The 16,296-nt window shown below is 30.8% G+C and overlaps 1 protein-coding gene across 1 annotated transcript; it reads left to right on the forward strand.

Annotated features, from left to right (window-relative positions):
- Positions 1–12,057: 12,057 nt before the first annotated feature.
- LOC139846602 (PX domain-containing protein EREL1-like) lies at positions 12,058–16,295 on the forward strand. Its single transcript, XM_071836076.1, has 4 exons — positions 12,058–12,510; positions 12,812–12,914; positions 14,215–14,313; positions 15,787–16,295. Exons 2-4 carry the CDS (start codon positions 12,813–12,815, stop codon positions 15,988–15,990), a joined length of 405 nt encoding a protein of 134 aa, XP_071692177.1. The 5' UTR covers positions 12,058–12,510; position 12,812; the 3' UTR covers positions 15,991–16,295.
- The last annotated feature ends 1 nt before the right edge of the window (position 16,296 follows it).

The following is a 16,296-nucleotide window of genomic DNA, read 5'->3' on the forward strand; positions in this document are numbered from 1 at the left end:
TTCTCTCTCATCTCCAGAGTATCTCGTAACGATTATATACTATTCCATATTATGAATCTTATTCATCTGCTCGCTCCAACCGCCAATCATCCCGGTGTACTGGCAGAAGTTAACGAACTTCGCGCTCGTTTTACGGCTTTGGAGATTATGGTGCAAGGATTACAAACATCATCAGCAGCACCAGCAGCATAACAGTACCACCAGTAATATCCACATCGCAAGCCTCAATACCATGAGCACCAGCAGCATCACTGGCATCAACAGCAACCACTATCATTGACATCAACAGGATCATTACCACCACCAACAAATACATCCGCATCACACACCTCAATACCCCAATCTGTATATCGGATATCAACGTCACACACATCATAAATACCAAGGAGCACTAACAACAACAAATGATGAAGTATTGATTCATAACCTCATCGGAGAAACATTCTGCGATGATTATGTAATCTCTAAAGACATAGGGATTATATACTTCAGCTTTAACCATAAACCAGATGAGTGGACAGAAGCGATAAGCAGGAAGAGTAGAAACCCTGATAAGAAGAGTGCGTAAAGTACAAGCTAGACTTGTCTTACCAACAGCATCAGCAGTACCAATAGCCTCACCAACACAGTCAATGCTGTCAACATCGTTAGAATCGTCAGCACCTCCAACAAGTTTCGCCAGTTCAAGAATCACTGTGGAAACCATTACGAATTAATAACGAGTAAATTGTATCAACGAGTTATGACGTATTAACTCAGTTCCTCCGAAGAATTTATATGTATATTCTATATATATATAATAAATATTAACCATAACAAATCTTTCTGTACTAAGCTATTATGTATGGAACTTAACTATCCGGTTAATTCATATTACTAACATGCTATGATGTACATTCTTCGTTAACAATTTAATCATTGTTAACCACAATCTCTGCTTCAACTCAATGAATTTTATTTCATAATAAATCAAGTGTATCATTTAATAACATGTTTGATTTTACACTTTCATCTTCGATGCACTCGAAATTTTTTTTTTAGAAAACATCAATCGTACATTGCGAAGTTCGCAAGAATTCTTCAAGCGTCAACATCCTTCACTGAAGAATATCAATAAAAATAAATATTAAAGTATTGATTGCATTAGTGAAATACTCGGTGAAGATTATGTAATCTCTAATGTTTTAGAGATTATTCATTTCTAATTTAAGCCGAAAATCAAATGAGCTTAATATGATTTTAAACTGATTGAATCTGTATTACATCTGAAGAAAATATACTCACATATATTTTTATAAAGACTGTAATGAGAATTCTTGTTCAAAATATTGTTTGTGAAATTTTTTTAACGGGTAGGTAATACCCGAGAGATATATAAAATCACAATTAATATGTTACGTTCTTCAATTCTGATTCAACAATCATCAACTATACCAATATACATTCTTCTATAGAAATCAAAACAATCATATTCATTCGAATCTAATTACATATTCTAATTTTGGGAATTTCAGAATTCAACTCGAGATACAACCGAAATCATCACTCTTAGATCCTTATATTTTTTTTTCAAAGCTATACTTTGACTTTAAAACTGTGATAGAACATCACTTTTAATCGTAACACTCAGAGGAATATGAAAATCATTCGAGATTCAGGAAGATTTCACCATCTGGATATTGACTATGACAATCTGCATTTAAAACCCTTCTAAATTCCAGAAGACACTTCAAATAATGAACAATTGAGATGACGATCCAACCACACATTATCCGAAGTTTTGTACCTGAAAAGCTCTCGAAACCAAAGTCATAGTTTAACCCGTGCCCACGTCAAATTCTTTAGCATTTATTAGCAAAAACAACATTTCGATTCCTTTTCAAAGTAGCCGATTTTGTCACAGCTCCAGCAAGTCAACTTCGACGTTTCAGTCGGACTAGTCTTATTTTAACCCCGATAAATACATTGCCCTTTCGTCATTATTACTGGAAAACCTTTTATATTCCACCATATTACCACCAGCGTTTAATCATCTAAAACACAATTCTTCTGAATACACCTCACATTGAAAATCAGTGATTCAGATATTATAGCATTAAATAAAAATGGTAGATGATCTAAACGGTCAAAATTTTGATGATAGAAGATAGTGAGTTGGTAAAGCTCAGAAAAAGAAAGGAGTTGGTACTGAAAAACGGATTGAGCAAAGTATGAAGGAAGCCGTGGACAAATCACAGAGGCTGAATCTGCCTTCAAAGGATCCAAATGATTCAGTGCCTACTGAACCCGTTAGCAAACACCTTACTTCTTATTCTAAACCTTCACAGACAGATATTCTTCATCATCATCATATCTTAAATATTATAAGATATCTTCGTATCTCCCATTATACATATTCTCCATATTTCTGGAGATATCTTCACCACTATCCTTATCTGAGATCATTTATCTCTCGGCAATATCTGCAACATAAAAGAAACTGTGTTAGTTTCTAAATTCTGAAAAATTCAAATATGAATGTTTTGAAGTAGTGTTGGGAACTGATGCATGGGTTAGTATAATATAATGACACTTGATCAACGTCATTATATTACAGTAATTCATGCTAAGTTTCTAATGGACGTGATGATTCACAGAATATACCGTCATCATGTACCATTTACACGACTCTTACATTCTACTTAATCTCTAAACATATCAAGGAACTATTTCTTGATGACTCGGTCTTTTTCAGGGTATTCTGGTAATTTAACAAATTAGGATTTACCATTGCCCTTTCCTTCTTAGAACAATTACTATATTCCTTCTGAAATCCATACATACGAATTCCGGACCATTACGAGAGCTATTTAATCGCAAGAAGAAGAAACGAAAGGACAAAGCTCCGAAATAGAAATTCGGGGTATAAACCGCAGCAAATAGAAGAGAGCATTAACTATGGATGACGATGACTATAGAAGACAGAAGCAGGGACATCGAAATATAAGGGAAGGTGTAAAATCTAACAACAACCCGGAAATTACAACCCGTATATATCGATGCATATAGCAATGTAAAGACATGAGAGAACTAGAAACACTATAAACCCAAGAGTATAGTAGAAGTAAATAGATTCTTCTGGTGGCAGATTAAAAAGAAGAATGACAGATATGCAAGTTAAGAGGATATCAAGGATCAGGATGGGATGGAGCATATTAACGAATACTTTAAAGTAGGAATTGAGAAAGAAAGAATAGAAGGTGTGAGTTTTAAGGAAATGGAGAGGGTGGATTTATAGGAAAATTTTCGACAGAGCAATCGAAGCAGATTATCGTGTTTAATCAAAGAAGATCTGAATCTCCTTAATTACCGAAGAATCAAATCTTAATATGAAGATTTCTTCTAAATTCCTTAAATTCTGGAAATCAATCTTGACTATGACACCGGTTAAGTCAAACTTACTTTTATTCATTTTCACTCTTAAGTGATAGCTTCATTCGTGCTCTTCACAAAAACAAATCATTTTATCTATATTAATCAATGATGATAAAACCCTAATTATCAGTTCATATACGTCATGAAAACACTCTTACTGTTAGCCATGACAACCTCTATCAAATTTCGGGACGAAATTTCTTTTAACGGGTAGGTACTGTGATGACCCGGAGATTTCCGAACAAATTTAAACTTTAACCTTTATATATATCCGACACGATAAGCAAATCTGTAATGATTGAGTCTCGAAAGTTTTGAAATTATATTCATTTAATTAAATACCCTTTGACCATGCCAAACGATTCACGAACAATTATGTGTAAATAAAGATATATACATATTCATAGGTGTGATTATGAAATTGAAATATATTAATGAAACAGTGAACGGATTAGTTAATATGAATATAAGCTATGAGATCTATTTAATGAAGTTGGAAATGTTATTAAGATATTGAATGAATAATACTTTATACGAACGTATTTGTTCGATGTAAGTTTATCGACGAGATTAAAAGATAATATCAAATGATTGAATTATCGGATACATTGAACTATGATTATGAGTCTCTGTTATGAGGTCCACTTTGAATTAGGAAACCCTTACTTTTAACGGTATTCGGAATAAATGGTAAAGTGATTTACAAGTAAGAACAAAGTATCACTTATTGGGAGTTAGACAAAAGTTAGTGGAGGATTGAATTTCATAACACTTGGTTGATAACTTGCAACGTATATAGAATGTGATTATGTATATTAGATATATTAGTTAGGTAAAAGATAGTAACCCTTGTTCATTGATTCGATTTATTATTAGATATATTAACTAGAGCGTTTTAGAAATTAAAGTAAATGTTGGCGCATAAATAAGTTATATCAGATTAAGTTTTTGAGCATAACCGTTAGGTGATATAACAATATCTAGTATTCACATGATTTTAATGTTATATATTTTGGTCTTTCAAATATAATTAATTTTGAAAAGTGAAATATTATATTATTAGATAAATATTTCAAACATATTTCTTATGTATAAGTTTATAAATTTTAAATGTACATATATTTTATTTTTAAAACGTTTTGATTCAAACTAATAAGATTAAATATATATTTTGTTATATAACGAGACATCGATTTATAAAATGAAATGACCAAAACACTCAAAAGATTAAGTTACACTTTGAGTGGGTTAGTTTTTAATTAATTTAAGTCTAATTAATAATAAAGGTACATGTCACAAAACGTTTAATTTAAAATAAAATATTTTGATAAACAACGAGTCACTGATTTATAAAAGTAAATGACCACAACGCTCAATTTTATAAGTTACATTTTTTATAAGGTAATTTATTGATGAGTAAGTTAAATTTTTGATAAAGGTACACGTCGCGTAACGTAAAAGGCTAGTTTTCTAAACGTACGAAAGTGCGCCCGAAAAACCGAAAGTGGTACATGAGTCGCGAGACCACGACCGTGTCATTTTTGTAAAAATTATATTTTTACCATGAACGTAAATATAATATAATATTTAATTAATTCTAAAGATTTAATATATTATATATTAATTAATTCATATTATTCACGTAAATGAAAATGAAGAGATTGAGTGTCGGCAACATTTTTTTAATGTGTATGAGCTGTTTTCCTTGTTCATGGCCACATTATAAATCTAATCAATTTCGTACGCGGTTTTCACACACACATAAACATCGAGCATATTACTCCCTCTGCTCTTATTATTATTATTATTATTTATATTATTATTATTATTATTATTAACCCTATGATTATTATTAGTAGTATTAGGAGTAAATATTATTAGTATTAAACATAAAATATTACGACGAGGTCATGAGCGGGTCATTTCAAGACAAGTTTTATGAGTAGGATAGAGCTAGGGAAATTATGGGTTATGGCTATGGAGGTGATGGGTATGGTTCATGGGTATGCCCGTGAGGTCAATTTAGTGTTTGTCATCTCCGTTGCGTCTACGTACCTTTCCTACAATATTGAACCTCAATATTGATACGTGAGCACTCATAACTTAACTTTTATTTATCAATAGTGTATCCCTGACTAGTGCTCGAGAAAATAGAATTATGCATGCTTGTATATTTGATATTGCCCCTAAATAGGTTATGTTGAATCTTAAAGGTTGTTATACTAGGGATGAGATAAGATATAAGATATGCATGTCGTTGGAAAGCTAGCGAAAAACTAAGAACTTTTCCTTTAGGTACCGAATGATTTTGACGGATGGATTAGAAGTTATCGTCAAATGAATTTTTGTATTATTATTAAAAATGATTATTATTATCGTCGTTATAATCGTCGTCATAACTATTATCTAATTATTATTATTATTAATATTATCATTATCTATAAGAAGTAGTATCATTAAAAATTGTTATTTTATTATTATTACTATCGTTAAAGTTATACTACTATTATCATTAAAATTATTATATTTAATATTAAAAATATCATCTTTACAAAAATCATTATTTTAATAGGAGTATCATTATTAATATAGAATTTCATTAGAAATAAGAATTATTATATTGTTATAATACCATTTTCGTAAATATAAATATTGTTATTATTGTTAGTAGAATAATAATAATTATCAATACAAAATAATACAACTTGCTTATTATTATTATCAATGTTATTTTATCAAACAAAACTGTAATACAAATGATATAAATACCTTAATAAAACCTATCATAACGGTTTATGATATTCAATGAACTTTATAAAGTTTATTATCTAAGATATATAAAAGTATATTTTATTATATAAATTTTAATATAAATTTTATTTATTATTTACTCTATTAAATCTTTTAAAAATATTTAAAAATATAAAACGACGATATTTAAAATATATAATAATCATGTATAAATTTTGGAAATCATTTTGAGTTAATTTGACTTTTGTCGACTTTTACATATTAGTCTCGAGCATTAGGATTGTGGTACACTATGACATAACCTAAATTGTTAGACAAATATTGATCAACATATAAATATATATATAATTAATATAGGTTCGTGAATACGAGGACAACCCTACACTTGCTCAATGATGTTATATGTATTTTTACTACAAAATACAGTATGGTGAGTTTCATTTGCCTTTTTACCCTTTATATTTTTGGGCTGAGAATACATGCGCAACTTTTATAAATGTTTTACGAAATAGACACAAGTACGTGAAACTACATTCTATGGTTGAATTATCGAAATCGAATATGCCCCTTTTTATTAAGTCTGGTAATCTAAGAATTAGGGAACAGACACCCTAATTGACGCGAATCCTAAAGATAGATCTATTGGGCCTAACAAACCCCATCCAAAGTACCGGATGCTTTAGTACTTCGAAATTTATATCATGTCCGAAGGAGGATCCCGGAATGATAGGGGATATTCTTATATGTATCTAGTTAATGTCGGTTACCAGGTGTTCACCATATGAATGATTTTTATCTCTAGTACGATGCGAAATGCCTGCTATGAGAATGATATTTATGGAAATGAAAAATGAAATCTTGTGGTCTATTAAAATGATGAAAATGAAATGATTACTATAAACTGATGAACTCACCAACCTTTTGGTTGACACTTGAAAGCATGTTTATTCTCAGGTTTGAAAGAAATCTTCCGCTGTGCATTAGCTCATTTTAAGGACATTACTTGGAGTCATTCATGACATATTTTCAAAGACGTTGCATTCGAGTCGTTGAAGTTCATTAGAGATTATTATTAAATAAATGACAGATTAGGTCATTTATAGTTTGGATATTATGAAATGGTATGCATGTCTGTTAATTTTCGATGTAAATGAAAGTTTGTCTTTTGAAAAGAATGCAATGTTTGTAAAATGTATCATTTAGAGGTCAAGTACCTCGCGATGTAATCATATGTTGTTGTATTCGTCCCTATGGATTGGGTCGGGCCATCTCAAGAAAGACAACGAGCAGTTGAGTGGTTTATGTGTGTTTGCGGTTAGCGAGGGGTCATGGTTCGAGCCCGGGCATGGGCTGCTATTTTTTTTGGGAACTCCTTCCTTTGAGGTAGTCTTTAAATATCATTATTATTATTGCTTATTATTATTATTATTATTATTATTATTATTATTATTATTATTATTATTATTATTATTATTATTATTATTATTATTATTATTATTATTATTATTATTATTATTATTATTATTATGATTATTATTGTTATGATTATTATTGTTATTGTTATTAGTATTATAGTTATTATTATTATTATTAATATTACTCACATAAGTAGTAATTAACAATTATTAATATTATTAGGTATTAGTAATATTATGATTATTATTACTACCACCTTACTATTATGTAACATAATTATTAATGTTATTATTAGTATTATTAATAACAATAGAAGTATTATTAAAACTAAGGTTATTATTATAATTATTACTATGAAAATAATACGAACTATTATTAATATTAGTATTAGTATTGGTATAATTGTAGACTTATTAATATTATTAAACAAAAGTATTATTATTAAGATTATCATTAGTAATAAGATTGTTATAGTAATTACTATTATTAAATATTATGTATTATTATCAAAATTATTATTTTCATTATCATTATTAGTAAACTTTTCATTTTACTAAAAACTACTGTTATTATTATTATTATAAGATTTATCATTAAAATCTATCATTAATATTATTATTAATAAAATCATTATTATTATTGTCATTATTATTAACACTAGTATTATTATTAGTATTATTCTAATCACTACTAATATTATTTTGGTATTATTATAATTACTATTTTAATAAACAAATATATATATGTATTATATATATATATATATATATATATATATATATATATATATATATATATATATATATATATATATATATATATATATATAATACATATAACATAACAAAACTAATATTTTTATATACAAAATGAAAAAAAATAAAAATATAAAACATATATATATAGGTATATATATACATATATCCAATATAAAAATAATATAACTAATAAAGTTATAATATAAATAAATTGTTCGATTACGATTATGTGTATTAATATATATACCTGATATAGGTTCGTGAATCCGAGGCCAACCCTGCATTATTCAGTTGTTCAATGTAGTCATATGTATTTTTACTACAAAATACAGTATGATGAGTTTCATTTGCCTTTTTACCCTTTATATTTTTGGACTGAGAATACATGCGCAATTTTTATAAATGCTTTACGAAATAGACACAAGTAATCGAAACTACATTCTATGGTTGAATCGTTATATCGGATATCGCCCTTGTTGAACTTGGTAACCTAAGAATTGGTGTTTATTATAATTGCCACCAATTGACGCGAATCCTAAAGATAGATCTATGGGCTTTGACACGCCCCAGTCAGAGAATTTGAACTGCTTTAGTACTTTGATGTTATATGTTTGGGGATATTCTAGATGCATTTTGTTAATGTCGGTTACCAGGTGTTCAATCCATATGAATGAATTTTAAACACTTGCGAGTGTATGATTATTGAATGAAATCTTGTGGTCTATTAAAATGATGAAATGATTATTTATGATAAACTAATGAACTCACCAACCTTTTGGTTGACACTTTAAAGCATGTTTATTCTCAGGTATGAAAGAAATCTTCCGATGTGCATTTGCTCATTTTAGAGATATTACTTGGAGTCGTTCATGACATATTTCAAAAGACGTTGCATTCGAGTCATTGAGTTCATCAAGATTATTATTAAGTCAGTTATAGTTGGATATATTATGAAATGGTATGCATACCGTCAACTTTCGATGTAATGAAAGTTTGTCTTTTAAAAACGAATGCAATGTTTGTAAAATTGTATCATATAGAGGTCAAGTACCTCGCGATGTAACCAAATGTAATGTATTCGTCCTGATAGATTAGGACGGGTCGTTATAGTGTAATCTAGTTTGGGGTGCTTGTTGAGGGAAATTTCTGGTGAACCGATTAAGTAATTCACGTGAGTTGATAATTAATATGATCTTTATTATTGAACATCCGATATTGAGGATAAAAAGTCTAGATGAATATATTTCTTTGAATTGATTTCAAAACTATCTTTAATTGTTCCGTCTATTATTAATCTGAATATACAAAAACATTTGTTTTTAATTTATATTCATGTCTTGATTTGCCGATCATTAAACGGCAACCCTAAATCTGATATTTGTTTTATTTCATTTTAATAGTCCAATCACATCTTAGTTTATACAATTTTGGATTGCGTTTATACTGTATGATTAAGTACATTTGTCTAATAGTGTTTTGGCCTTTTAACTTGTATTTTTTATTAATAATTAATAAATCAGATTTTACACATCATAGTTTATGATTTTTGTATAGAGGAAGGAGAAACTAAAGTTAAGAAGAAAATGAATAAGAGTTGAAAATGGAAGAGACAATTTGACCCTTACATGTATTGTATGTGATTGAAATTATCGAGAAAAAGTGCTATACCTGGCAAACGGGTCAGGTTAGGTCGGTTGGTAACGAGTCAAAACGGTTTTAGGTTGAAATGGGTTATGGGTCAAGCGGGTAAACATTTTAAACGGGTTCCAACGGGTCAGGTTTGGTCGGTTTGGGTAACATGTCGAAACGGATAATGGGTGAAATGGGTCAAATATGTCAAACGGGTAATATGCTTTTACAATTGGTTTTTTACATTTATTATATTGTTTTAGTTATTAATATTTTTATTTATTATATATAAAAGAAATTATTAATATACATATAATAATTGATATAATCATTAATGCTTTCATAAATAATTGATGGATAAAATTTGTTATGCTCGACCCATTTGACCTGTGTCTATTTATTGAATTTTAGGATTTGATACTCATTTGATCCGTTCTTTATGTTTTGTATAAGGTTCAATAGGTTGGAAAAAAAACTCTTTGGTCCTTTTTTTATGTTTTGGTTTACATTGTCGAACTTAACTTTTTTTCAAGAGCAAATTGACTCGAAAACTTGACCCATTTAACCCAAAATTAAGAGTATGAGTCTCAATTGTCAAGTATAGAAAAAACTAACCATCTCGTTAGATCCGGGGTTCTATTCAAATAATTAAGTTAAATTAATTAAGATTAATTATTATACAAATACAATTTAGTTTCATATGCTTTTTACTTTTTAATTTTATATAAAAATCTTTCATCTTTTATGTTACAGTATTTTAGTTTGAACTAGTTGTGGAGACCTCGCTTCGCGCCGGGGGCTCGTTTTGAATGCGAGTTAAAAAAAGTCTTAATTTATTTTGTAAAAAAGAATTTTTTTCGACATCTAACATTGAAGGGTTGTTCCTTTTGTGAAAGTTGCTTCTTTTAGCGTTCCTTTGTTTTTTTGTTTTTTTTTTTTAAGTTAGTTGATCTATTTTGTAAAAAATAATGTTTTTCGACATCTTTTGGTAGCATTGAAGGGTTGTTCATTTTATGAAAGTTGTCTCTTTATCGTTGAGGAAAAAAAAAGGTAGTTGATTTTTTTTGTAAAAATGAATTTTTTTCGACATCTTTCGGTAATATTGAAGGGTTGGTTCTTTTACGAAAGTTGCTTCTTTTATCGTTGGAGACAAAAAAAAAGGTGAAATGACAAAAATACCCCTGATTACTATTGATGAATAGTGCTACAGGGTTTTGTGTTTTAGATAGTATAGTAATTTTGATAATTTTGTTACCCAAAACTTTATTAGTTAAAGGGTTAAAGCCAAAAATAGGCTACAAACTTACACAAATGTACCGATGTCGCCCACAAACTCATTTCCGTTCTACTGTCGCCTACAAACTTTCAAAAAGTGTACCGATGTAAACAAAAACTTTTAAAAAGTGTACCAATGTAAACAGAAATGACTTGCTACCGACAAAACTGGTTAAAATCAACACGCGTCGTTCGTGGATTGAATCTTAATTCTTAAAAAAAAAAAAAAAAAAAACAAAAAAAATTATTAGGTCAAAATTAATATGTAACAGGTCAAAACTATAAAATGTTGATATTAGCACATTTTTTGAAAGTTTGTAGGCGACAGTAGGACAGAAATGAGTTTGTGGGTGACATCGGTACATTTGTATAAGTTTGTAGCCTATTTTTGACTTTAACCCTTAGTTAATTATTAATTGTATCGTCGTCGTCAACAACTAAGAAAAAGAGAGAAAAAAAAAGACATTGATATCCTTGTTTTGCCTTCGTCTCTAAGCAAAAACTGTATTCTCGAGTTTATTTTTCAGCGAAAAGGAGTGGAAAAGATAGGGGATGAGAGTGTTTTACTATCATTCCTAATCCGTCCAAATATGGACGGAGAGTGTTGTTAACAAAATATAACTGTACAATCATTTTTAATCCTTTACTCTCTTCTCCTTTCCACTTAAAATAAAAAACTCGACAATCACTGTCATTCTTTAATCTATCGATTTAAAAAAAAAAAAACTCGAGAATGTAGCGTAAGCAATATATACAAAATTCCATACATCCTTTTTATTTTAGCATCAAATCTTAATTCAAGCCAGCGGTGGACTTGAATTGAATTCAACTAATGTGGAATACTGACAACAACAGTTTCAATTACACATTTTTAAAATAACAAAACTTCATTCCACTTGTCAACTTCCCACTAATTTTGTATTCTACTTACTACTTTGGTCTCTCCGATCGATCTGGTCAAAAACCCTAATTTACTTGCTTACCCACTTATTCAATACAATCAATCTAATTGTAATTGTTGAAAATATAATTGATCGGAAATGGAACGACGGAGAAGTCCTCCGAAACATAGATACGACGGGACTTCGCCGTTGCCGTTAGTCATGGATTGGAGCCCTCCCCTTAAAAAAATGGGTACTTTAATTGTTTAACCTATTTCTGTTTTATTTTCAGTTTTTTTATTCAATTTAGCTTATCTGAAGAATTGAGTTAACTGATGCTCATTGAAGTCGAATTACATAGTGAATTTTGATTGCATATGAAATTTGTAAGCCTTGGATTTTGATTTCCTTATTGTGCCTTGTGTTTTTTTCTTTCCATGTTTTCCATTTTTAATATGCATTTGTTGAATCTGCATGCGGTTGTTGAAGGTGACCAATTTGTCGTTTGAGATGCAGCATTTTTCCTCTTTCAAATATATAGAAAATTAAATTAAATTAATCTGGTTGTATAGTAAGATGCTGATTAGCAGAGTTTAAGCTTATTTAATGAAGTCATTATCAATTGCGAGTCATATGGAGATGATTGTGTTACATTTATTAATCGAATTTGAATTCCGTATTGTGCAGAATGGGCGTGACACTGTTTGGCCACATGATCCTCGTACAGTACTGCATTATGATCCCAGCCTGGGTTGTTCTTCCAAAATCTAGAGACTCAGACCCCGTTGTGGTACACTTTGATAATATCTCAATTTTTTAATTTCACACAATTAATTTCATGTATTCCTTTATTCTTGAACTGCTCGTAGTTACCTCCTGATCTGAAATTCGATGAATATTTACGTGGTCAAATAGTAAATAGATACAACTTTGGTTAATAACTTTATGTGGGTGTAATGGTGTTGCCAAAGGAATTATTAGAAAATATGCTTACTTTTTGTTTCAGTCATGGCAATTGTGAGGAATTAAGCCTTTTGCTGAAAAGATGAATGATATTTCTGAGCCGAATCAGAAGAAAACAGAAGACATAAGTTTAGTAACTCATTACCAAAGTTCATATAATTTGAATCACAATATTGGTACGATTGTTTTACGAATGGCTCGTGGTCTATCGAGGTGCCCCTCTGACCTTGAGGTCATGGGTTCATGTAAAAAATCTAGTTGGGTGTCAGGGTGTGTGTGTATGCCTTTTTTAAAAAAATATATATAAAAATCGGTACGATTGTTTCGTCTTCCAATGTGGTTACTAAACAGTTGACGTTAAACTATTCGCCACGACGGGTTCTTTGGGTTGGATAAATAGAGAAACTGGCTGTTGGAAAGGATTAGATGTGGATTGACATGCCAACATTTCACCGTTTAGTTTTAAATACAATTAGTGTCGCTAGTATGAGAACAAGAACTATATTATTGAGATAAAACTATATTTTTGTGATGCAAGTATGAAAGTATGAAACCGTGCTTGTGTTTAAGTAGTATGGATTGTAAATTGCCTTTGTATATCGCTGTCTATAACATATCATTACATTCAACATATTTATATTTACTTAGGCACTTTAACTCAGTTTTGTTATCGCACGAAAGTGGAGTTTTAACAAAACATAGCTTCTCCCGGTTTCTGATCTTGAATTTTCTGTTTATATCATAGGTTTCGATTGTTGAGTATCAGTCTGTAAATCAGAAGGAATACAATCATTGAGTCATTTTGAAATGTGTTACAATTTGGGAACCTTGTTTTTAATCTATCAATTCTTCAGACCACGGTTTTGTGCTAAATATTACGATTCTTAATATTATACTGATCCATCACATTAAGCCTTTTGATCTGTTCTGAATCTATCAAGAAACATTTTTAAAGATGACCTGTGAGTTATCAATTTGATCGTCTGTTTCTTGGCACGACTTATTCTTGTGTTTAGTTCTTAACTTGCTTCCTGTTGGAACCTGGATAATTTACATAATGCATATGTTTAATTTGCTGTTTGATTAAGGTATGTTCCATAAATTCCATATTAACATGTTTAGGACAGTTCTACAGGGTTGTGGTTGGTAAGCAATCCCCTGAAGGGGTCACAACAACACGAGCGGTATTAAGAAGATTTAACGATTTTTTAAGGTTACTTGCTGCTGTAAGTACATTAACTTTTCGCATGTCATCTGTGATTGATTAGCAATAAGTAGTTGTTTTTTTAAAAATAATAATATATATACAACAACAACAACAACAACAATACCCAATCCCACAAAAGTGGGGTATGGGAGAGGTGGGTGTAGACAATCATTCCTCGTACCCTAGATTAGAAGGAAGTCACTACTCCACCCGCGGGTATAGAACCCGCGCCTAGATAAGGTCGTCCCTCCTTCTACTCTAGAGCAAAAGAGATTGCTTCCAAACGGACCTCCGGCCAGAAGTGCTCATAAAAACGAAAAGATATGGCAAAAGATACGTACCTGTAAGAGTTACGTGCTCCTAGCAAGAAGCAACCATACACAGTAACCAAAAAAGAGAACACATAAAGCAGTAATGCACAACAGTAGGGCAAATAGCATGGATCATACAGAGCACAAAACCATTTAAAATCAAGTAAACATACAGACAAACAAAATAAATACATATATATATATACACACGCACCACACATGAGCATGGATAAAAAAACTCATGCTTAAACATATATACATATAGATACATTCGTAGATATATATACTTAGGTACAGAAACAAGACAGACAAACATACATACACCAATACATGTTACATAGATACATAGGTACATATATAGGTAACCAACATATGCAGCGGTACATATATATAGTCTAAATACATATAAATAGATACAGGTGCATATATACTATGTGGAGGGTTATATATAGTGTAGCTATAGAATAACTAGTTATAGTTATATATGTAGTTGTATAATAAATGTATAATACACATTGAAAAAAAAAAAAAAAAAAAAAAACAAACCCAATTATTCCAATTCTACTCCTCCACAGGCTCCTATCAGAAGTCATGTCCTCCGTCAGTAGAAGCTCTTTCATGTCCAGCTTCAATCTATCCTCCATCCTACGTCTAGGTCTACCCCTTCTCCTTACGCCGCCAACGGCGAGGGTCTCGACTCTCCTAACCGGGGCTAAAAGTGGGCGCCTCCTAACATGCCCAAACCATCTAAGTCGTCCTTCCCTAAGTTTGTTGATGATGTTCCCAACTTCCAATTTCTCCCTAAAAACTCCATTTGGTATCATATCTAGCATGGTCTTACCACACGTCCATCTAAGCATTCTCATTTCTGCCACCTCTATTCTCCTCTCTTGGGCCTTCGTCATTGGCCAACACTCCGATCCGTACAACATGGCTGGTCTGATTGCCACCTTGAAGAATTTCCCTTTTAGCTTAAAGGGGACCTTCTTGTCGCACAAGAAATATAATAATATATATGTGAGAAGTAATTCAGACCCTTGTCATTTTTGAGAGACGAACCCACGACCTCAGGGTTAGTGGGCTACCTTGAAACCGCTATGACAAAGCCCTGTTAATAATAAATACGTTGGTGTTCGTGTTCTTATTATGGTTCATTTTACCTCTAAACTTAATCTTTGCAGCTTAGGAAGGCATTTCCTAAAAAGAATCTCTCATCAGCACCACCAAAGGGATTATTGCGGCTAAAAAGTCGAACGTTGTTAGAAAAGGTATTACCCGTCTCTGAACTCCTCCTCAAAATTAGTGTACCGGTTAAACGTGGTTTCCCCGTTGAGGTTATCCCGGAAAGCCGAGCATTTTTTCTCCCTAACCAGGTTATCCTGTGACCGTTTTCGACTCTCTCATTGGCCACCCCAAGATGTGCTGTTAGTGAGGTTTGAACCTGAAACCTCTTCACCCATTGAGCTATCTTGTGATGGTTCTTCTTAAAGTTCTTGTGATAATTACAAATATAAGATAAAATGTCCACCCCAATTCTACCTTACTCTAAATTGCTTTCAACTGAACATCTGATTTTTATTATTTAAGGTGCAATAATTACCAACTGATCATGTGATTCTTATTATTTAAGATGCAATAATTACCAAAAAGAAAAAAGTAAAGAAAAGAAAATGCTCGTCTAAACAGATATA

The sequence above is a fragment of the Rutidosis leptorrhynchoides genome, chromosome 5 (assembly GCF_046630445.1).
Source record: "Rutidosis leptorrhynchoides isolate AG116_Rl617_1_P2 chromosome 5, CSIRO_AGI_Rlap_v1, whole genome shotgun sequence".
Lineage (NCBI taxonomy): Eukaryota > Viridiplantae > Streptophyta > Magnoliopsida > Asterales > Asteraceae > Rutidosis > Rutidosis leptorrhynchoides.

Excerpts from the sequence above, each read along its gene's own strand:
- LOC139846602 (XM_071836076.1), top strand. The coding sequence starts at position 12,813 with ATGGGCGTGACACTGTTTGGCCACATGATCCTCGTACAGTACTGCATT. Across the intron at positions 12,915-14,214 it reads GAGACTCAGACCCCGTTGTG|TTCTACAGGGTTGTGGTTGG; the intron begins GTACACTTTGAT and ends TGTTTAGGACAG. Across the intron at positions 14,314-15,786 it reads TTTTAAGGTTACTTGCTGCT|CTTAGGAAGGCATTTCCTAA; the intron begins GTAAGTACATTA and ends TAATCTTTGCAG.